General features: G+C 50.5%; 8 protein-coding genes across 8 annotated transcripts; 2 read left to right on the plus strand and 6 right to left on the minus strand.

Moving 5' to 3' along the window:
- Positions 1-52: 52 nt before the first annotated feature.
- Positions 53-3,231, minus strand: HO133_006031 (uncharacterized protein; the record flags this gene model as incomplete). Its single annotated transcript, XM_037296934.1, has 2 exons — positions 53-2,906; positions 3,086-3,231. 2 exons carry the CDS (start codon positions 3,229-3,231, stop codon positions 53-55), a joined length of 3,000 nt encoding a protein of 999 aa, XP_037148115.1.
- A 449-nt stretch (positions 3,232-3,680) lies between these two features.
- HO133_006032 (uncharacterized protein) lies at positions 3,681-5,518 on the minus strand (the record flags this gene model as incomplete). Its single annotated transcript, XM_037296935.1, has 3 exons — positions 3,681-3,959; positions 4,102-4,536; positions 4,586-5,518. 3 exons carry the CDS (start codon positions 5,516-5,518, stop codon positions 3,681-3,683), a joined length of 1,647 nt encoding a protein of 548 aa, XP_037148116.1.
- Positions 5,519-6,211: 693 nt separating this feature from the next.
- On the minus strand, positions 6,212-7,044 carry HO133_006033 (uncharacterized protein; the record flags this gene model as incomplete). Its single annotated transcript, XM_037296936.1, has 4 exons — positions 6,212-6,613; positions 6,711-6,740; positions 6,849-6,894; positions 7,001-7,044. The coding sequence occupies 4 exons, from the start codon at positions 7,042-7,044 to the stop codon at positions 6,212-6,214; spliced, it is 522 nt and encodes a 173-aa protein (XP_037148117.1).
- A 2,291-nt stretch (positions 7,045-9,335) lies between these two features.
- Positions 9,336-12,171, minus strand: HO133_006034 (uncharacterized protein; the record flags this gene model as incomplete). The annotated part of the gene is made up of 3 exons (XM_037296937.1): positions 9,336-9,938; positions 9,994-10,954; positions 11,003-12,171. The coding sequence occupies 3 exons, from the start codon at positions 12,169-12,171 to the stop codon at positions 9,336-9,338; spliced, it is 2,733 nt and encodes a 910-aa protein (XP_037148118.1).
- A 2,321-nt stretch (positions 12,172-14,492) lies between these two features.
- On the minus strand, positions 14,493-16,300 carry HO133_006035 (uncharacterized protein; the record flags this gene model as incomplete). The annotated part of the gene is made up of 2 exons (XM_037296938.1): positions 14,493-16,096; positions 16,174-16,300. 2 exons carry the CDS (start codon positions 16,298-16,300, stop codon positions 14,493-14,495), a joined length of 1,731 nt encoding a protein of 576 aa, XP_037148119.1.
- A 465-nt stretch (positions 16,301-16,765) lies between these two features.
- Positions 16,766-17,731, plus strand: HO133_006036 (uncharacterized protein; the record flags this gene model as incomplete). Its single annotated transcript, XM_037296939.1, has 1 exon — positions 16,766-17,731. One exon carries the CDS (start codon positions 16,766-16,768, stop codon positions 17,729-17,731), a length of 966 nt encoding a protein of 321 aa, XP_037148120.1.
- Positions 17,732-18,015: 284 nt separating this feature from the next.
- Positions 18,016-19,396, minus strand: HO133_006037 (uncharacterized protein; the record flags this gene model as incomplete). The annotated part of the gene is made up of 2 exons (XM_037296940.1): positions 18,016-19,303; positions 19,365-19,396. The coding sequence occupies 2 exons, from the start codon at positions 19,394-19,396 to the stop codon at positions 18,016-18,018; spliced, it is 1,320 nt and encodes a 439-aa protein (XP_037148121.1).
- Positions 19,397-20,060: 664 nt separating this feature from the next.
- HO133_006038 (uncharacterized protein) lies at positions 20,061-20,801 on the plus strand (the record flags this gene model as incomplete). The annotated part of the gene is made up of 1 exon (XM_037296941.1): positions 20,061-20,801. The coding sequence occupies one exon, from the start codon at positions 20,061-20,063 to the stop codon at positions 20,799-20,801; it is 741 nt and encodes a 246-aa protein (XP_037148122.1).
- Positions 20,802-20,879: the final 78 nt, after the last annotated feature.

The raw sequence follows: 20,879 nt of genomic DNA on the forward strand, positions 1-20,879 counted from the left end.
TGTTGCAAGGCAGCAAGAATAAAGTAAAGTGGTGAGGCGGCAGTCAACTAAGTTAGCCTCCAGCAATAACAGCTAACCCGTCGTAAATCTTCCTCTTGACTGCATAGAAAGACCCCTCCAAAGTCCGGGTCCGTAGCTCTGGTAGACTCAGACCGCCACCCTCGACCTCTACTTTCCCAGGGCCGGACTTACGCACTGCAACAAGTCCATCAATCAGGAGCGTTCCTTCGCCTCGGAACTCGGCCGTGTGTCCTGTGGATTGCAAGATCTTTCGGAGGTCTGCCAGTCGCAGGTCGCCCACATGTAGGGGCTGGGCGACAGAGCGCGTAGCAGCCACCAGACTCGCAGGAAGGACATTTAGCGTAGGTGCAAGGTCGGCTGCCTTCTCCGACGCTGCTGCAACGTCATCGAGCTTCGACTCCTCCTTCTCGTCGACGAGCAGCTTTAGCTTCTTCCTGCTGCTAGGATCCGCTACTGCTTCATCAAGTGTAGTGGCGGCCAAATGACCCATCAGGGTGACAACGCTTCGGCCTCTCACGTTCTGCCAGTGGAGGCGTCGAACAAGAGCTTCGCTAAGCTTGACAGTCCAGGCATTAGTATCTACACTCGCATCGATGGTCTGGCCATTAGATGGTGTAAAGACAAAGTCGACGTTCTTGCCGCTATCGTCTACCGCTTCATTCTTGACCTTCTGTCGGCTGTCATCCGCAAGGAATCTTGTCTCGGAAGCATTTCCAGAAACGAGTATGAGCTTTTTGGGCTGTATGAGAGGGATAAGGTTTGATAAACTTCGCTGGTCGTGGAGTCCTGCAAAGTCAACGTATGCGATTCTCAGATTTGCTTCGACGGATTGACTTTTGAATGTGATCTTGGAAGGTCCGGCTGCAAGCTCTTCTGGTTCACCCTCCGACTCGCCAAGCGAGTCTTCTTCCTCGTTTCCACCGCGACCGTTGATGATGGAGGCACCGGTGCCGTTAGCCAGCGCTTCATTGCCAGAAGGCATTGCTGGTTGCCGTCTTTTGTTCGGTCCATCGGCCTGTCGTCCGCTGTCACCTTGCAACCCCGAGTCCTGCCATTTTCGCTTCTGGCCGAAACCTTCCTGCTTTCGAGGTCCATGGTCTCGTATATCTTGGCCGTCAGTTTCATCCCGTTCCTCAGCCCGGAGGTAGTCTTCAGGCCTGATCAGATCGCCGAAGTCATCACCGCGCCGCCGCTTGTTGACGAAAGGGAACATCTGCTCTCTTCCTTTCTTGCCGCGTACGTCGTAGTCGTACACGCCTGGCTGACGCAGCAGTACGTTCACGCCCAGTACCTCCTTTCCCAGCTCTGTTTTGTTGCGATTGAAGCGCGCAGTCTTGGCGGAGGTATTAAGGGCTTTCCCTTGACGCTCTGGATCCGATTCTTCCGAGGAGGAAGAGCTTGTGGATGATGTCTCATCAACTGCATCAGCTGAGGCCTCCAGATCCGTCCCGTTGCTCAATCGTGAAAAATTTTGCGATTGCCTCTGCGATGCAAGATACTGCTGGTAGATCAGTAATTCCTTTCCTTCTAAAGGCACGCCTTGAGCATCCTTGAAGTAAAGATTTCGGCCGCCTGCGTAGACTTGTTCAATGTTCTGGCCATCTTGTCCTGTCTCCATGGCCACACCGTCTCTCCGCTCATGATACCATTTGAATAGCGTACTTCTCAGACCATCCTCGAGCTCATGCTCGCTGCTCTCGTTGCCATAGTCTTCAGTAAGAATGATTAGACTTGTCGGATCTGATGCGATACGCTGTAAGATCTCTTTCGAGAAGCCCCATTCGAGCGAGCTATCGCTGGCAAGAATGACTCTAGGGGCCTTAGTCGACATCATCTTCTCGATGCGCTTACGGTGCTCGAGAAGCTTCAAATACTTGAAATCGAAAGGAGTACTTGATTTGCCTGATGGGTGGCCTGCAGGGTCCTGATTCGGCGTTTGCTTGCTTGTATTTCGCTTGTGCTGTCGATTGGTATTATTGCCGTGCTCGTTTTCAAGTTCCCGGGCAACACCCTCGTCCATCCACTCAAGCATACTTCGGGCATATCTCATTGTCGCGCCGACATTCCTGCTTGCTAGGTACAGCTTTGTCTTCTTCAAGGGGCTGTCGCTCGTAGTGTCCGAATATTCTTTCCGCCATGCTTGTTCCAGAATGTAGGCCAACTCCAACACTCTTGCGCTGGTATCTGTCGGAATTAGAACGGTCCCTCCTTTGGCAGCAGCACTCCGTATCATGTCGAGAAGGATCTCATCTCGCTTTTTGCGGCCACCTGCAGTAGCATTCCTCTCTGCTCCTCTCGCACTGCAGATCATAGCCGTGGGCCTGTGAAGCTCTGCAATCACCTCCGCACCTCCGCCACCAGACCCTCCCAGCCACGCGGCACCAGCGAGCACGTTCTCCCGAGCTTGATTCCAGTCCACCGCGTAGACAATCGATTCCATACCATGCCGTATGCTCCATATCGTGCCGCCCAGCGTGTGTCCTGCATTGTAAGCGGTTATGGTCAAGTCATTCAGTGGCGGCGAGAAGGGCGACGGTAGAGGTTGGTGAGGTTGAGAGTATTTGAGCGGATGGATGAGGGCGAAGTATGAGGCGATCTCTTCGGACGTAGGTGGTTGTAGAAGTATTTGGGGGAAGCTTTCCTTGCTCGATGACGGGTAGCTGAAAGAGCTGTCTCTGAGAGAGCTTTGGGGTATTATGGTCGAGGCGAGAGGCGTAGAAGAGTAGATGTCTTGTAGAAGCGTGCGGCCAAGAGAGATGACGGGTGCCGTGGCGTAGACGGGTATCTGTGTAAACGACGGTAGATGCTTGCAGCAATGAGCGAAGGCTGCTATATGAGCTGGAGTCGCGTGGGTGAGGAGGATGAGGGATAGTGAAGACACATGTCTATACCAGAGGCTGTCAGTCAACAGCATGTACACGGCATTGATTTTGAAGGGCAGGCACCGAGCTCGAAGAGTTTGATTGTATTTGTTCGTGTACATAGAATACAAGCATTGATACTGTGTCACTCATAGAGCAGAGCGCTGGCTTCGAGAAATCTAATCCCCTTGCAAGTGACCTACCTCTCTAGGTCCTTCAGCTTTGCGACGTCGAAATCTCCATCCCATCCAACATCTATGAGAACCTTTACTCCCCCATCCAGTTCTAACAAAGACTGAGATGCTGGCGAAGTGGACTGAGCTCCCAAAAGAGGCGTGAATTGAATCATGTTGTTTTGTCTTTCATCTACCAAGATCCCTGGATGCTGTGTCACCCCATATCCGCGGACTTCAGCATGGGCTTAAGGTAGGAGATCGGCACAGAGAGATGATGATGGCGTGGCAGGATGAACGAGCGTGTTGTTTTGCGGATCTTGTTGAAGGACAGAATGTTCAGAACTTCAGAAGTTCCATGCAAGAGCTCCTTCTTTCAGCCCCATTTTCTTGGCGCGGAATGAGATCCGAGAGTCTCCTCGGAACTCCTTCACATGTCTATAGAAGATTAATTTTACGAGTAGCTGAGGTAGATAATGTCGATGCATTCGTTGAAGCTTTAAGCCAGTTATAGTACATTGATTCAACAATTATGCCGTGTAAGCTCTCAATACGTGCACAGCAATACTTCATCCCCTGACACCCATGTGGCTTCCTTTTCCGCCGCGGTCAACAGCGAAGGGGCTCAGAAGTTCCCCTTGCTCCACACGAACTCAAAGTCATCTTTAAAGTACTTGTTGCGGCTGACACTTATTTGACGTTCCATTAGCGGAGGTCCAGAGAAGAAAACGCCCACCTTCCCCGGAGAACCGTGTAGGTTGCGGATGGACTCGAAGACATTGTCCCAATTGGGCCGACCAAACATTGTCGGTGTCCGCAGCCCTGTGACGGCGCTCTGCTTTGCATAGGTATCATCGCTGACGACGTTCGAGGCCGCCTGAGACTGAGCCTTACCAGTGATATACTAGTCGAGTCAGTCATCTATGCCCTTAGCAGTGGGAGAGGTGACTTGCGGTGTGGATTTGGATTTGGCTGTCCATATCTTGCGCCTCGATTGCCCTGAGCAATGACATGAACCATTCGAAGGAGCCAATGTCACGACAAACCCAGAAGAAGTATATCTTTCGGAGAAATGTTTTCTCGTGAGGGTAATTCATTCTGTACCAGATGCTCTTGAGGATTGAAGCGAATGGCATAATCCCTGTCCCAGCTCCTATAAGGACTGCAATCTCGTACTGAAAGATGTCTTCCCATGCACCACCAAAAGGTCCATCGATGAACACCCGCGGCAGAGGCCTGCGAATTGTAGGATCCACGTCCAGTATGGCAGCCTTTTGATCAATGCCAATCACCTTGGACGTGAGCATATCCTTTGTTTTCTCTTGGTGCTTGAATTCGCATCCTACTGAGGCAGCTATTGAGCGAGTGAAGTCGCTAGTGCAATGCATGTGGACAGATAAGTAATCCTCCTCAGGAGCGCTGGTAAGCATAAGACGACGGTGTTGCCAAAGGGAGACTTCGGGGCAGCAGAGATAGATGTACTAGGCTAAATATCAGTACAAGAATTGGCAAAGGACATGGTTTACACACCTGCCCAATCTTCATCCGTGTCTTTTCCCTCTTGATCTGGATCTCAACCACGTCGCAAGGGTGCCGAATGACCTTCGATATGTGGGTCTGGTACCTCCCGACGACTTCTTTCCTGATTCTTTCCGCCAGCAGGTAGCCGAATCCCCCGAACATCCACCACTGCCAAATGTGACCGTATCGGGCGCTGCATGTACTGGCACTGCTTGGCCCCTCGTTCACCTTTTCGATACAGTAGGCACCGTGCAGAATCGAAACAACGAAGAAAATAACGAATAGGTGATGGGTGTAATAGAACCATTCGAAGTTTGCAAGCCGAAATCTTTTGAGTGAGGTGACGGCAATGAGACCAAGCGTTATGAGCATGACGTATCCAGACCAGCCCGGTATGGTGCCGAAGTTAACGGCGAGAAAGCCCTTGAAGCCCATGCCATTTTTCACAGCTAGCAGGGCAAAGTTGATCCAATGGCCAATTGTATGCACCGAGGCAAAGAAGACCAAGTACCAGCCGACCATTTTGTGAAAAAAGATGCTGATGTCAGGGTGGATGCTAGCACCCAAAGGGGTCCGGTAGAGAATCCAGTTCAGTGTCTGGCACACCGGAAAGATAAGAACGGCGAGATCAAAGTAGAGGACCAAAGCAGCGGCTTTTGCCATGGACGAGGTAATTCCGAAGGTGGACCTGGCGAGGGTAAGATGCTCCTTTGTGTGGGAAGTCCAGAAGCTGTAGGAGAAGATCATGCCGTGGAGGAGTGCGAATGTGGCTACGAGGAGGTATCGGCTACCTGTGACGACCATCCAGTGACCGATTCCTGCTCTCTCCTCTGAAGGGGCTGTCTGTTCAACGGCTACGTCGTTGGACATCAACATCCTGGACAATGGAGGCAGAGTGGACGTCTCTTCCTTCTCGAAGAGGTCACTGCTTGAGTCGGACATGCTACGGTATGGTGCGAGGAAGGCGTCTAAAATTGCAAACAAGAGAACATTCGCTGACGGTAGGCCTCAAGAGTAAGACGAAAGTAACGTAATCTCTCAGAATAGTGGTCAGAAGTAGTATCAAGTGGTGGTGTGCGGATTTGATGAATCAAGACAGGTCAGGATTTGCAGTAAAGAAGAATTGGGTGTACATGAAATATCGGAAAGCGCGACTTTTAGACAAATGGGGGAGCTCCGGCACCCACAGAAGTGCACCAAGCCCTCGAGATAGCACCTGCTTCACTGCGTGTATTCCAAGTTTTGGCGTCGTCTATTGTTATCAAGCTTGCCAGCCAAGACTGCAGCGAGTCAGCTTTTGGCTGTCTACGATTATTTTCACAGCACATATCAAATGGAATGGAATCATGCAATGATTATAATTGCTACCTTAGATACACCCCTAACGCTCCACCATGTTTCTCGACCCGCATGCATGTATCACTAAGAAAACCCAGAGATCCGAGCTCATTGCTGCGAGCTACCGCTGAAGCTGTGGACAAAGTAAACACGGAGCCCTTTACTGCTTGTCATTGATGATGCTTTCGTGAGATATGCTTTGGACTAGCCCCCTGACGACTGATCCACACAAAGAGGACATAAGCTAGCCGAGGGCCCAGTGTCGTAGACCATCACATTCCACTTCCCTGCCGCTGTCTAGATGGCATACTTTCTAGTCCATTCCCTCGCTGTCGATTCGTACCTCGGACGGTCTGTCTTGTAAACATGGGCGATCTCAGGCACCAAAGGATCATCAGGGTTGGGGTCTGTGAGCATGGAGCAGATGGAGAGAAGCACTACGACACACATCATTAGCGCTAAGCTCGCACGTACTGGGACTTCCTCCGCATAAAAACGGGAACAGTATGTAGTACCTTTTGAGATGGTCAAAGCTGGACTCCACTGGTCTCGCAGAATGTCGAGGCATATGCTACCGTTGGAGTTGATGTTCGGGTGGTAGATGCGCGTAGTAAAGTTGACCTTCGGAGGCTTGAATGGATAGTCGGTAGGGAAGTGTATGGCGAGGAAGAAGACACCTCCCGAATATGGGCTATCACCCTGCATTTGTATGTCAGCTCCGACCCCACCACCAATCTGACAACCTCGACCGGAGGCCCAAAGTTGTGTCTACAAGGCACAGCGATAAGGCACGTACGGGTCCCATGATAGTCGCTTGCCAGTGAAACTACACAGAAGCAGAGAATATTAGCCGATGACCTCTGAATTATGTGGAGTCTGCAACATGTGCAGCAATCCAACTGCTCAGCTTTTTGATGATGAGGAAATCACATACCAGATCATCGCCGATAGGTCCTGCTGAGCACGAAGAGGGAGGGTCACTGTCATTTTCTCGTAAGTATGGATTTCTTCTTGAGGCATGCTGACTGCTTCGGCTTGAGGCTGAGCACAAGGGTGGCCGTGGAGGGGCCTTGGGGGTTAACATACCGACCGAGATCTGTCAGCTCCTTGTTGATTCTCTTGAGAGCCATGTTCCTCGAGGTGTGTGTGTTTTGGGGTGGAAGTGAATGGGAAGTGGATGTGGCAGAGAATGAGGGATGTTATTGTATGTGACGGTGAGTTGTACGGTGCTAGGATCTCGTGGTTGTAAAGTCAGCCAAGCCGTGTGAGTTAGCGTCTATTTCTACGCCACGGGCAGCCCGGGTGCGCGCGGGCGAAAAGTGACGCAAAACTTAGGCCTATAAAAAACGGTCGAGAGCGATTTTCGATTCTGGCCTTGGCTCTTATTCGCCACTGCAAGGCGATTGCTAAATGGGTACTTTGCTGGATAGACAGCTGTTTGGAAAGCGCGTCTGCCGAAGTGTTTGAGAATCATGGCAGAATGCAAAACAGAGTTTTTAGGGCAAGGTCTTGAATGCTATTTTTGTGACAGAGGTTACACTCAAGGGACTCTACGTTTTGAGTCGATAACACTTCACTGGCAGGCGAGATATATCTCCAATATCGTAGCCTATTTGATCATTTGGGGAGGGAGGATACTCACGAGCTACAAATATTTCGAATAGCTCGTGAAAGAAACAGTCAATATGGCACAAGAAAAACTGAACCCTCCCAGCACCACTGGTGCCGTATCTTTAAGAGAGCGTCTACATCACTTCACCTGGGCGTACGTTGACGGGATAACCATCCTCTATGTATTACTCATCTGACCCTTCTTAGATGGTTTACGCTCACCATGAGCACTGGTGGTATTGCACTCTTGTTTGCAGTTACCCCCCACACGTTTCGTGGCTTGACGACGATTGGCACTATAATTTTCATATTGGATTTGCTCCTCTTTGTCCTTCTCTCAGCTTTTATCCTCGCTCGCTTCATTATGTTCCCTGGCACCTTCACCCAGTCTGTGTATCATCCAACAGAATCTCTCTTCATTCCAGTATGTGTCTCCAATGGCTTTCCGTTACCTCGCTAACAAGATGCTCACTTCACCCAGACCTTCTTCCTCACCATATCAACCATCATATCATGCATCCAAAAGTATGGCTATCCCTCCACTGGCCCCTGGCTTGTTGTGACCCTTAGGATCCTTTTCTGGATGTATGTGGCGATTACCTTCACCACCGCAGTCCTCCAGTATCATCTCCTCTTCACAGGCAAACCTTTAACACTACAGTCCAGTACGTCTACGTTTCCGAGCGATCCCTTTCTAATTTGTATCCCAATTGGAGTTCTGAGACATGCTTCAAGAAAATCGTACTCATCGACTTCGTTTTGTGACTCCTTTTCCATCTCAAAGAAATAGTACTGACTCTGGAAACTTCAAGTGACGCCTGCGTGGATTCTGCCTGTCTTTCCAGTCATGCTATCTGGGACTGTCGCTTCCGTAATATCAGGATCTCAGCCCCCACATCATGCAATCCCCATCCTCATAGCTGGAACTGCCTTCCAAGGCCTTGGGCTATTGATCTCTGTATTCATGTACAGCAATTACGTCGGCAGGCTGATGTCGAATGGCTTGCCGTCCCCTGATACCCGACCCGGAATGTTCATCTCAGTCGGCCCGCCGTCATTTACGGGCCTGGCCTTCATAGGCATGGCGAATGCTGCGATCGAGGTATTTCCGCATACGTTTGTTCTGGGGACCGCTGCGGTACCGACAGCTCAAGTATTAAAGATTGTGGCTGTATTCCTGGCCATTGTTCTCTGGTCCCTTTCGCTGTTCTTTTTCTGCATATCGTTACTCGCTACTCTCAATGGGATGAAACAGATGAGTTTCCATCTCGTAAGTGAAAGGCATTCAAATTCCCCGTATAGAAGCTGAGATATGGTGTTCGCAGACTTGGTGGTCGTTCGTTTTCCCAAACACTGGGTTCATTATTGCGATGATTGACATCGGGACCGCCATCGATAGCCAAGCCATCTTGTGGGTCTCGAGCGTGGCAACGGTGCTGCAGGTCGCCATGTGGTTGCTTGTTTTTGTAGCACATGCGCGCGCTGTGGCAAAGAAGCAGGTCCTCTGGCCCGGAAAGGACGAAGACCATGACTGCTAAAGATGTGTAGACCAGCAGCAACTGCTTCGTAAATGTTTTGTCGCTTGCACTAGAGAAGTTCACCATCACGTCATGCTATGCGGGATCCTTAGATAATGAATACCAACAGTGGAGACGAATCTATCTTACGCTAGAGGCAACAACCATTCGGTCTGCTTTCCTGGGAAACCAAGTATCACTGACGCAGAAGACGAGCCCGTACGCAACGCTTACATAGATGCATACATGGATGGGTATCATAACAGAATTAAAGATTCAAGAACACCATTCAATCAACGCCCCATAGTCGCCGGAGCTGTTGTCGACATTCCCATGCTAAGGCGGTTAAAGTCAGGAAGAGACGGAAGCCGCTTATCACTCGGCAGCCGTACTCCATCTTTCGAAGGCGTCGGAGACGATCGTTCGCCGGTCGAAGGCACACCGTCCAGGACACTATCGCCAGCTTTCTCATTGTGAACGCTGTCTTCCCTGCTCGCTGCCTCACCATCCTCCTCAACGACTGGTAACGTAGTGCCTCCAGCGCCGCCTCCCCTTTCAGCCGATGGACTGCGTACGGCGCTCAGCGTCCGATCCCGTTTTGGGTCTTCTGTGGCGCCTTCCCTCTCGGTTTTGTGCGCTTGCTTTTCGGCCTTTTCGATGACTTTGTCTGTCGACTGACGCGAGATAGGGAAGCTTGATTGACGATGGGTATCGATTGAGCCATCGAGAAGGTCACCGCTTTGGGCTTGTCGCTCTTGTTCTTCCTTGGTCATGGTGATGCCGCTTATAAACTTGACAAAACGGTCACCGTAGCCTTCAGGTGGGATTGGAGAGATCAGAGAGCTGTCGCTGGACATGCCTTTCCAGAAATGCTCGGCGCGCTTGACGAAGCCATACTGAGACAGTGTGAGCCGATATTGCACATACAGATAGTGTTTGTAGGACACTTACATGTGTCAAGCAATCGATGATCCCAAGATAGTATATCTCTTCCCCCGGTTGACTATTCTCATGGGTAGCTCTAAATCCGCCGTCATCGCTGTAAAAGATGAAGTTCTTCCTTTCCTCCAGCATCTCGTCCGGCATCTTGCTTGTGCTTTTGTCCATAGGTACGGGCTTCTCCTTTTTGATAATCTGCCGTAGTTGCCTCGCTTGTCTTGCGTTCTCAAGCTTAGACGGAGTCCTGGTAAGCATGTTGACCTGTGGCTCTGCCGTACCATCGCCGCCAGGCTGAAACACTTGGAGCGTCTTATCACGAAGGTTTTCCTCGTTGCCTCTCTCCAAGTCATGTATACCAACCAAAAGGGAATAGTCCATGATCTTCAATCTCTGCAGAAGAGCAACATCGCGCTTCATCTGCTCGATGAAAAGGCTTTTCTTCTCGGGCCCAAATTCGAAATGATTATTTCTTCGCAGCCAATTCAGGTCCTTCAAGGTGGCCCTAGGATTGCGCTCCAGATCTTCTTCTTTGTAATTTCGCCCAATCGTCGATCCTTTGAGATCAAAAGTCTGATGTATGTCTCGGTGTGGAGGAAACAAATTGTTCATTACAACAAAGTGAGTTTTTCTACCATAGGGTATCTTGACTCGGTGAAGGCCGTAAAATTGAGAAATCAACGTGTTGGGATAACGCTCGACATGGGCGTAATATTCTCGCAGTATTTTCCTCAGGAGCTTGTGCTCAGCATGGTGTATGGTTTTGATGATGTACTTGTAGTCCCGAGAGAAATAGAAGAAGCTTCCACTTTTACCGGGAGAGCCCAGCTCCGACAGGATGTACTTGCTTGTGAGTGACATCAAGTAGTCTGCTGGATCGAGCTGGAATTTCGCTCGAAGATGGCGAAACACCCAAGGCGCGTAATCCTTGAACTTGAAGTCGTATTTGGCTGACGGAGTCAACTCGTTACCGGTGCTAAGATTTGTGAGTTCAAGCTTCTCCAATGCTCAGGGCATGTCTTACATATCAAAAGAGAATTTGTGTTTGGCATCGAAATCTGCGTTTGCAAGCTCTCGATCTATCTTCGCATTTGTCCTCGAGACAGTAAACCGGATACCCGTCAACATGTTGTAAGCGGTGACCCAGTTGACATGGTTCATGTCGACCTTTGTTCCTACGACCACTCTATCATCTTCCTCTTCTTCCTTCCTTTGCCTTCGGCTGGCTCGTTTTTGCCGGATCGTCTCAGTCCATCGTGCTACGTCGCCGTCGAGAGGTACTTCATCTAGATACATATCAGAATGTACTGATCGCGTCGGCGCTCGTACCAAGGTATTCGATGCTCGAGGGGTCCGAGATGTTGGGGAGAAGCGTCCACTCTCACTACCGCCATCGCTTGCAGTGTTAGGTAGCGAGAAGTCCCTCGATGTTCGGCTGGTCGATACCCTTGGAACCTCCAAAGTGGTGTGACGATGATGTAGGCGAGGTGCTGAAGGATGCAAAGAGGTCGTTGGAGATCCAGCAAGAGGTTGATTGGCATTTGAGGGAATCAGGGTAGACGAGAATCTGTTTCTAGGGTTTTGAGATAGATCTTGAGGCGTCCAATTCGCCTGTGAAGTACTGGCAGACGACTCAAGGTCGGTTGAGTGCGTCGAGTGGACATTGGTGCTTTGTGTGGCCGACAATGAATGACCTCTTGCACGGCCTTTGTGGTAATGCGCTTTACCTAGTTGACCACTCTCTGGAGACTTTGGCCTCGGAACGTAGGCAGCATTTCCGTTAGCATGTTCCAGCGAGTGCGTGTGATCCACGGTACCCAGTCTCGATGGCGGATTATTTATTGGAAGGTCCTGTGTCTGCCCCTCTCCCATAGCCCCGTATCCATTGACTGTTGAGCTCTTGCTTCCGTTCCTCGAGTGTGTCTTTCCTGGACTATCCGTATTATCACTGGACCTTCCATTTTGTAAGGAGTGCAGGCTCGAGTTTACGCCATTCGATTCACCGAGGAAGACACCTTCAACGCGTTTAAATCCTCCTGAGCTCTCTACTGGGAGCCCATTCATTAACCCCTTGGCAATCGTTGGGTGAGAAGAGGTCTCCGTGGAAGCCCGATGCGGCGGATCATATACCGAGGTGTCGCTTGAATCCAAGTGGACAGGCTCGCTCATGTACCTGGAGAGGACTGATGGCATCGTGTTTCTCCGGCCGAAGCGGAATTGATCTCTCCCAGCATGCCCAATCCCTTGGGAGTCAAAGCCTTATCAAAGGTCCTACAGGCTATATCAATACCGAAGTTAGAGCTCGTATTCCTTCCATCTGGTCCTTCTGTAATGAATATCTCTATATGCCTTTCTGGTGATTTGTGTTTCTGAAGATTAGGAATCGTGCAACGGGCGTGAGAGGGCGGAGCGGGTGCTCCTTCTTGAGAGCAACGGTGACTGCCCGCGCCGGATGTGATGATGGCCAGAAAGTTGTCTACGAAAGAATCAGGATGCGCGATGTAGCGACAGGGAAAACCAGACGTCAAATTAGTTGGATCAGTGTCTCTGAATTCCATTGGGCTGTTCATGATCGGGAGCCGTTCTTCCGAGGTCATATCTTGGCACTCGACGCTCGGGATCTGCGGGAGAGTTGCGCCGACCTCCGACTGGCTAAGAAGTTCACCCCTGGCAAGATTAAATCTATCAGATCCTACGATGGCAAAGTCATGGAAAAATGCTTAGATGATGAGGTGTTGTCAAAAATCGCTTTGGAAGACATCACAACCAAAAACTGTTGTTCAGACGCCCACTATGCTTGGAACCTCCGGAACATTCTGTGGCTGATTATTCCTATCTGAGCGACAAGAAGGATGCTCATGACAACGCGATCTGGGCAGATGATATCCTCAAGCCGATTCTATCAGCTGGAGAAGAGGTTTTGGTTCTTGTCAGGAAAGAACGTTAAGGGTTTTGTAGACGAGCTGGCACCCTGTCATAAGAGTGATTGATTACCCGTCAAAAATGGCACGCTTCTAACATAATACCACAAGATCTAGAGGCAGATTGTCGAGAAAGCCAACCATCGCAGAGAAAAGAATTTCACGTCCTTTGATATTTTGTGAGCCCAGCAGATGTTAATGTACTTTAGGTGCACAATCAAGCCAGGAGCTAGGGCGCGGCAATCTTACACTACTGGTGCTAGAGTAGGCGCCAGACGCAGCGGCCCAACTTTTCTTGGTCTATCAACATTTGGCAACAGTGCGCCCTAAGTCAGCCAAGGAAACCTCTGAGGATGAAAGGCTACTGAGGGGTTATACCATATTTTTGTGGTATACATATCTTACTTTAGGAAAACGTAAACACAACAGCTCAGCTATGGTTTGGTGGAACCTTCCCTTGTTTAGCGTGGCAGGCAGCCTTAGCCAAAGACGCCTTGTTTGAGCTGGTTACCCTCGATTCTCTTTTGCTTTTCCGTACATCTCCCTTACGAGTTCGAATCTGATTCCCCAAAATTGAGACCGTCATCTCCCATAAATTCCACTGCCTCTTTGCTATGCGGATTCACAACAAGTGCAGCGCGCTTGAGTAATGGCGCTTTCTCGCTATCTTACATCGAGCCAGCTTTGGAAATTCCAGGGTCAGGACGAATGCTGCGGAATCGCAACGCTGTCTCTATCCCAGCCTATCGCTTGAAAGAGGACCCTTTGAGCTCTAACCTTTGAAGAGGTAGAAGTTGGGGGATGGTTTGGAAAGGTGCTGTGTGAGGTAGGCACGAAAGCGAAGAGCGTTCACGGGCGCCAACACAAGATTGCAAACGCGAAAGGGATTCGGTGGTGCTTCCTCATACCGTCATGGAAGCAATAAGAAACAAACAGTCCCCCCAAAGTCCAAATGTTGCTCCACCTTAGCAATAGTTGTGAACCACGATAACGTTCGAAGGTCGTTCCGATCGACTTTCCAGTTGAAGCCGAAGTACGACGTAATCTTCGGTACTCGCCCCAGAAGTCCCCCCCAAGTTGGCGGATCGGCGCCATTGGAAGAAAGCCCTTACCTACCTCTGAGACCAATGCGACACCAGGCCATGGGAAAGGTACGGAAAGGTATTGCTGTAGACCCTGTCGGCAAGAGCGTGTACAAAAGGCAGTCCACTAAATAATCGCTGAACGAAGGGTTTCTTACTAACTCGCAGGAGACAAGAAGAAACCTGCTCTTGATGTACTTATCATCATTATTCTGGTCTGGATCTCAGTGAACCGAACCCCAAGACGTCAATGATTCTCCTCATGATAGACACGTCAGCACCGACCACAGCGTCTTTGAACGGGTGCAAATATTTAGAGGTACCAGTACCCTTATGTAGGTATTGCCCGAGTCAAGCTAGGAGCATATTGCGACGCCCTACTCCTGCGCTTCATTTTAAATAATACAGAGTACAAGGGCATCTTTCAACACCTCCAAAATGCTGATATCTCTCTTCCCGTATCTATCTATTCAACGCCCCCACACCTCAAAATCTAGGAGACAGTAGAGTTTCAGTCCTTGAACTTCCCCCGAAGCTCATCAACTTCCCGTTGCAAGGCCGATAAGTCGGCCATCACATCCTTGTTTTCGGCGCCACTTGGGCCCACTGGTGTCATAGCAAGGTGGGATATCGAAGAAGCGCCAGAATCACTTCTCAGACGTTCGGTGTAGTGTCCGCTGAGCCGTGAGGGCGTGTAGCTGCTCTGACTCGAACCCCTCCTTCTAGGTGGCGGTGGTGGTGCCATTGAGGGGGATCCAGGGATGAACTGTGTCTGATTGGGTCGTTTCACTGATGACACTGAGGGACTTCGATTGGGTGGTACTGGAGGTCGAGGTTTGGCAAATGGCGTATTGACATCAGTGCGGTTGGATTGATCAGACATTGGAGTGAAAAACGCGCCTGTAGACATCGAGGATGATGAATTTCCGCGGACTAGACCAGCACGGCGAGGTGGAGGTGGAGGGGGCGCTTTTGAAATTGCCGTTGGAGGGGATTGGGACAATAGTGTTGATCCCATTAGGGTTTCTTCTGTTATCGGCGTTGATCGCTCGCTACTGCTCGCAAAAGGCTTTGCTCTTAGCTGGCTATGTCTTCGTGAATGTGGAGGGGCTGGTGGGCTGCGCTTCTGTGCAGTGTTGCTAGACGGTGCGTCTTCGGATTCAAAATATGAACCTCGCACGTCAGTATCCGTAGATTGAATAGGGCTCTGCATTAAGGGCTGGGTATTCGGAGGGGGCGGTAGAGGCGGTAGCGGCTTATCTACATCACCAGGAGTCCCTGGCATGGATCGATCTACTGGCGCGATCGCGCTCATCACAGAATCGGAAAACGATAGGGAGGGGTCTTCGAAAGATACCGTTTGAGGAGCGGTCGGTTTGACGAGCTTGCCATGCCGACGCTTCGGAGTCGACGGCTTAATCCTTTCAGAAGCGGTTGGTATGCTCTCTACCAGCCGCTGCCGCTCGTCGTCCGACGGTACACTCTCATGGGACGTCCGTGGTGAATCCTGAAGAGGCCCAGAAACCGGCTCGAAGATAGACTGGCGGGATATCGAGGACGCATCTGTGTTGCTACTGCTATCACCAACGTGGGCCGGGCTCTGGAAGCTGACTGGAGGTGCGACTGCCGCATTTGCTCCGGATACACTCTTCTCACCGGTCAACAACAACTTCTTAAAATCGTCCACATCGTAATGCGGTCGTGTAGTCTTGGGCTCTGCTCCCATCGAACGGCCTTCGCTGCCTGGGCTTGGAGGACCCGGTCTGCTCTCTGTACTCAGACTGGCGAGCGTTTTCTTGAATGGGTTCGTTGGCATCGCGCTTACGCCTCCAGTAATTAACCGGAGGTTGCCTGAATTGCTCAAGGTATTCTGCCGCGTACCCTCATCCTTTGTGCTGCCGCCTGTTCCGTCGGATTCCGCGTTGAAAGGGTCTTCTGGCGAGTCATCCTCGATGCTTTGGGGAGACAGCAGATCTGATGGTGGAGAGGAGGGAAGGATGGGCGGAGGGGAGAAGAATCTGTGTGGCATGCCATCTTCGCCGTCGGATGTGGCAGAATGCGGTGAGATGATTCGAACAGTCTTGCCAGTCTTGGTCTTCGTTAGGCGTGGGAGGTCTAATGTGCATTAGCACTTCCATGGCTACATGGATAAAAATACATGATTTTTCCTCAAATCGTGGACCTAGTTTTACCTGTATCTATGGGTGGGATCCGAGGTTCCGGTGTATCATCGTTTTCAAAGGCGTTATGGACAGGGCCAATTGGAATATGAGAGTTCTGTTCAGTGGTTTTACGGCGGAAAGGGTTGGTGCCAGACATGACGACTCCTTGCGCAAACGGTCGTCATGAGGGCAATTATCATGAGCAAAGACGCGTATCCTCCGAAGGTGAAGTGTTTTACATCATCCGCTGCGAGGCAGTCCTGGTATCAGAGCTTACATGTACAATAAGCAAGTTAAGCTTTGCCGTTTGCACTGCATATCTCTTGGCAATAAATGTAAGTACTCGTACCCCCAGAGTTCCCCCCACTCGCACACGCGTGGCCGCTTTAGCGAGTGCGCTAGTTGAGCAGGGGTGACTTTTCGCTCTCGTGAAGTACTTTACCCTACCATATTCTCTGATGCTACGATATAATTGTAGGATGATTACTCAGTCTCTCAGCTATCCCAGACAGATATATCATACAGCCCAAGATCTTGGGGACGTGTAAGATTATAAAAGAAGCTTGTCCCGGTCCGTTTCTTACTTTCTTAAGCTCTTTCAAATCTCGGGCCGCTTCCAGCGATGCCTTTCCCCTTTCTTCAACTGGCTACCGAAATCCGTCTACCAATATGCAGGCTCCTTCTGCCCTACTCTGAGTATGATGTTAAGGCCCAGAAAGACGATTGTCCGGTCAGGTGGTACTCAGGCCAGTACCGTTGTCCGAGCATCCTTTTGGTGAACCGCCAGATCCATCTAGAGGCTGCAGAGATACTGTATTCCGAGAACTTCTTTGCCATCTACGTCAAACATCCGCGGGATCCACGCCTGCCCATGAACGAAAGTCGAGCGGACCCGGAATCTTTCATGTTCGTTTCCTGGGCCAAGTCTCCCGAGGCAAAGATGAACCGGGCTTGGGCGCATCCACAAAATCCAAGAGTCCCTTGCTCTATCCTGGGACATCACCAAAGTTTTCATCATATCCGAAAATTCCACATTAGTCTGCCGTCCTTCGATGGTCTCTCTGGTGTCGACATGTTCATGAAGAAGACGTCATTTGCTGCGTTCAATGGTGTCAGTGCTTGGATTGAAAATTGTGCCAAAAAAGGAGACTACCTCGATGTTGCCGAAAAGGAGCGGATGTCTATCGTACAGCATTTCAAAGATCCAATTGACGAGCTTGGAAGACTGCTTCAAACTTCGGAAAGAATCGATCAATTATGCGTAAGCGTCCAAGCATCGAAGTTCCATATCACGTTTCTTGAATATCTTCTCGAAGAACTGTTGAGAGTCGGCGAGGTTGGTGGCGCAGCTTGCTACTTCGCTCCGTCCCTCCTACATCCTCATACGCGAATGCTTTGGGGGAACCTCGATTATTCTCAGCTGAGGAGGTGGGAATATCTCCTACAATTGACGCCCAAAAAGCAAAGGGAAAAGTCTCAATTACCGCCAGAAGTGGACGATATGTATCGGTTGCTGCTCGCGATCCGGACTTACCAACAGCTAGGTTCTATACCGATGCCTGACTGGCTCTCCCCAATGCCAGCATAATTTGTTGGATCGGCTTCACCGCTTTGGGCCGTATTTGACAGAATGGCGCCTCTTATCTAGTAGCTGATGCAGCATTCATCCCGCATTCCGCGCGCACTCAAGGCCCTTCCCAATGGCAGAGACCACTTCTTACATCGTTGATTCCAAAGTGGTGGATGGCCCTCCTGTCAACCAGCTTGCTTACAAATTTCAAGCTGCAGAATTAAGTTGGGGCTCCCATTCAATCATCCCTCGGATAGCAGCAGTCGAAAGCTCCATTGATATATAATAGCGAGACTAGCGTACTATTCGTCTCCTCGATAGATATGCCATCCTATCTCTGCTCCGAACCACCTTTCCGCCAACCTCCCTCCGCTTTCCGTTGGCTGGCTGAAGGCCACGAGATCCTTCGGCGCTTCAACCCCGTAAAAGAAATTGTTTCTTGCACATTCCAGCAGATCCACGGCCAACCCCTTCCCACGATATGCTTTCGAAGTCCATATCCGACAAATACCAAGCAGGGCGATATCAGCTGAGGTCGACACTGATATGGATGAGCTCTTGGATGTCGTTATGACTTTGGTGCCCTCTTCTCCGGCAGCGCACCCATCCACCACACCAAATGCGCTGCTGATCTTCTCAGCCAGACAGAAGCCAACGCACTTGTCGTGCACCAAATAGAGAAACGCTTTGAAACGGTCCCCTCTTCTGTCTCCGCCTTCGCTGCTGCTTTTCCGTGTCTCTATGATCTTTTGCTCGGGGTTCAACGCGCACCAGAGGTGTTGATCATCAATATCTGTGGCAGAAAGCTCAGCATTCACGACATCCAACACTTTCCTGGTCCTATTTCTTGCTGCCATAGAGCTTTTCCGATCTACCGTTACGACCATCTCCCTTTCATCTTCTCTTGCCCTCTCTGACCGTATTCTTTTTACGCTGTCGTCCTTCGCAAACGCCTTGCCCATGTCTACGCCTCCTACGTTCAAGGCGCAGAACTTGCTGTGCAACGCCGCGTCCTCCTTCACAGATGGAATATACTCCATTCCGCATGTTCGACACGTCTTTCTTACTTCACCACCAAGATCAATCTGCATCTGCGTTAGGGGCTTTTTCGCTAGCCGCGGTAGCTTGCGAGCATTAGGCGTGATGTCGGACAGCGGTTCGCTCGCGGAGCCCTCATCGAGAGCAGGGCGTTTGCGCTTAAGAAAAGAGAATGCAGGCTTTCGTGAGGCTGGTATAGGCGATGGAAGACGAGGCGGAGATGAAGGCGCGGATGAGAGTTCGGAGTCGTCTTGCAGCGCGTCTGAGGAGAACAAGGCATTTTCTGCGGCTGGCGGACTCGAGGGTGCGGTGATAGAGGAAGCTGGCTCTTCTCGAGAAGCATCTTCTCTGGTCTCTGTGTGTGCTTTGGCGGCGGCGCTTACTTCGTCGAGGAGATGGCTTCCGGCCGGCTCCTCTGCGTACAGATGACTGTTGACATTCTGCTCTATGATGGTGCCGGTTACACCCATTCTTATCTTCTTCCGAGGGCGCTCGGCATCATAGCTGGTTTCGAGGCGCGCTCGTTGCCTTGAATAGGTCTTTACCGTGCCTCTGGTCGAGTGTTAGCTTCCGATACACATGTACTCGTGTATAATCGTGTATATTTATGCACCTTTTGAATGAATTTGAAACCCCGAAAGCCATCTTGATTGTATATCTGTTCGTTAAGTCTGGATTACTGGAAAGCAGGAGTGAGGGTCGCCCAGAAAGTTGTTTGCCTGACGCGAACGACGCGCCTTAAAGCCGAGGTCACACCTTACATCCGGGCGCTAGGAATTAGGAGTTTTGAACACAACACAACATGATACCCCATGGGATGATGCTTTACACTGAAATTTCCCTGGGAGAATAGTTTTTCTTAACACTTTTTGAATCGATTCGGCTTTCTACCTCCAACCACCCCCCCCAGGGCCCCACAGCTACCTACACTGCCCTGCAAGTACGCCTGATGCACGAGCACGTCGGGCGTCCTCGGGCCTCAACACATTCCTGTGATTGGTTTTTCACGTCCGCGCGTACGCATGGCCATCATCAAAACTATCACATACCTATTCCACCAATTGGACTTTCATGTCGACGTTTTGCCCAACTCCCCTATTTACTCTGACTCCCGACGCAATTCTCAAAAATGTTGATGCACAGAATCGGCCAATCGGCTGAGTGCCTGTCGGAATATTTCCTTCAATTCTAGCCAATGATATTCTTATCATTACCCAACGTCCCGCGGCTTTCGGGGCAACAGCGGTCGAGGACAGGAATGTGTGAAGAAGCGCTTTGAGAAAGGCCACGCTCTACTCTCTGGAGCAGCATGCGGTATTCACACGTCTGTACCCTAGCTTCTGCACTGGCTTCTATCACAATTCTCACTGCCACAACTGTGCTTGCCTCCCACTTACAACTTGAAAAAGAGCCTTTGTTGGGTCCTCCAGCGCTTGGACCCACCTCCGGCTATGACGATCCGAGGGATCCATCCAGCATCAAAAGTGGTAGTCCACGGAGCAGAGACCTGGATCAAGCTCACACTCAAGACTTAATGTCATTGAGGCAACCGACATCTACGGCTTCAAAACGCAGGCCAAACATCTACCACAGTCACCTGGTATGGAGCACCTCTCGTTCCAAGGCCGGATACAGTCTTTCCGTCTCCGAACGCAGTCTTCTAACCGACCTCACAATGATCGGCTTCAGGTTGGTCTGGGATTACATGGACATCGCCTACACATCATACATCGCCTTCCACCAAACAACCGAACTCTGGGCCAACATAACAGCCAACGCACGAGGTAAATGGAAAGCCGAGAAAGAAGTGATGACCCTTGACATCATCTATGGAAGCCTGAAATTAAGCATTGCCGGCCTGGTCGACGCGATCTCTTGGGAACTTTTAGCAGATTTTGCAGCGGAGATGCTGGTACTATCTCGTAATATCGTCGTTGTAGCATTCAGTGTGATCATTTTTGCTAATTGGGCAGCCATGGTTATCACGCTCGTGATTGCAGTCCAGCTTCTGGGTACTATCAAACCACAACAGCTCATCACGGGGCCATAGGCTCAGATTCGGAAGTGGCTATGGCACGAGCATAGTGGGACAGCGACGATGACAAATATGTTCTATGAAGTTCGCACT

This window comes from Letharia lupina, assembly GCF_014066315.1.
Source record: "Letharia lupina isolate WasteWater1 chromosome Unknown contig_22, whole genome shotgun sequence".
In the NCBI taxonomy this organism is placed as follows: domain Eukaryota; kingdom Fungi; phylum Ascomycota; class Lecanoromycetes; order Lecanorales; family Parmeliaceae; genus Letharia; species Letharia lupina.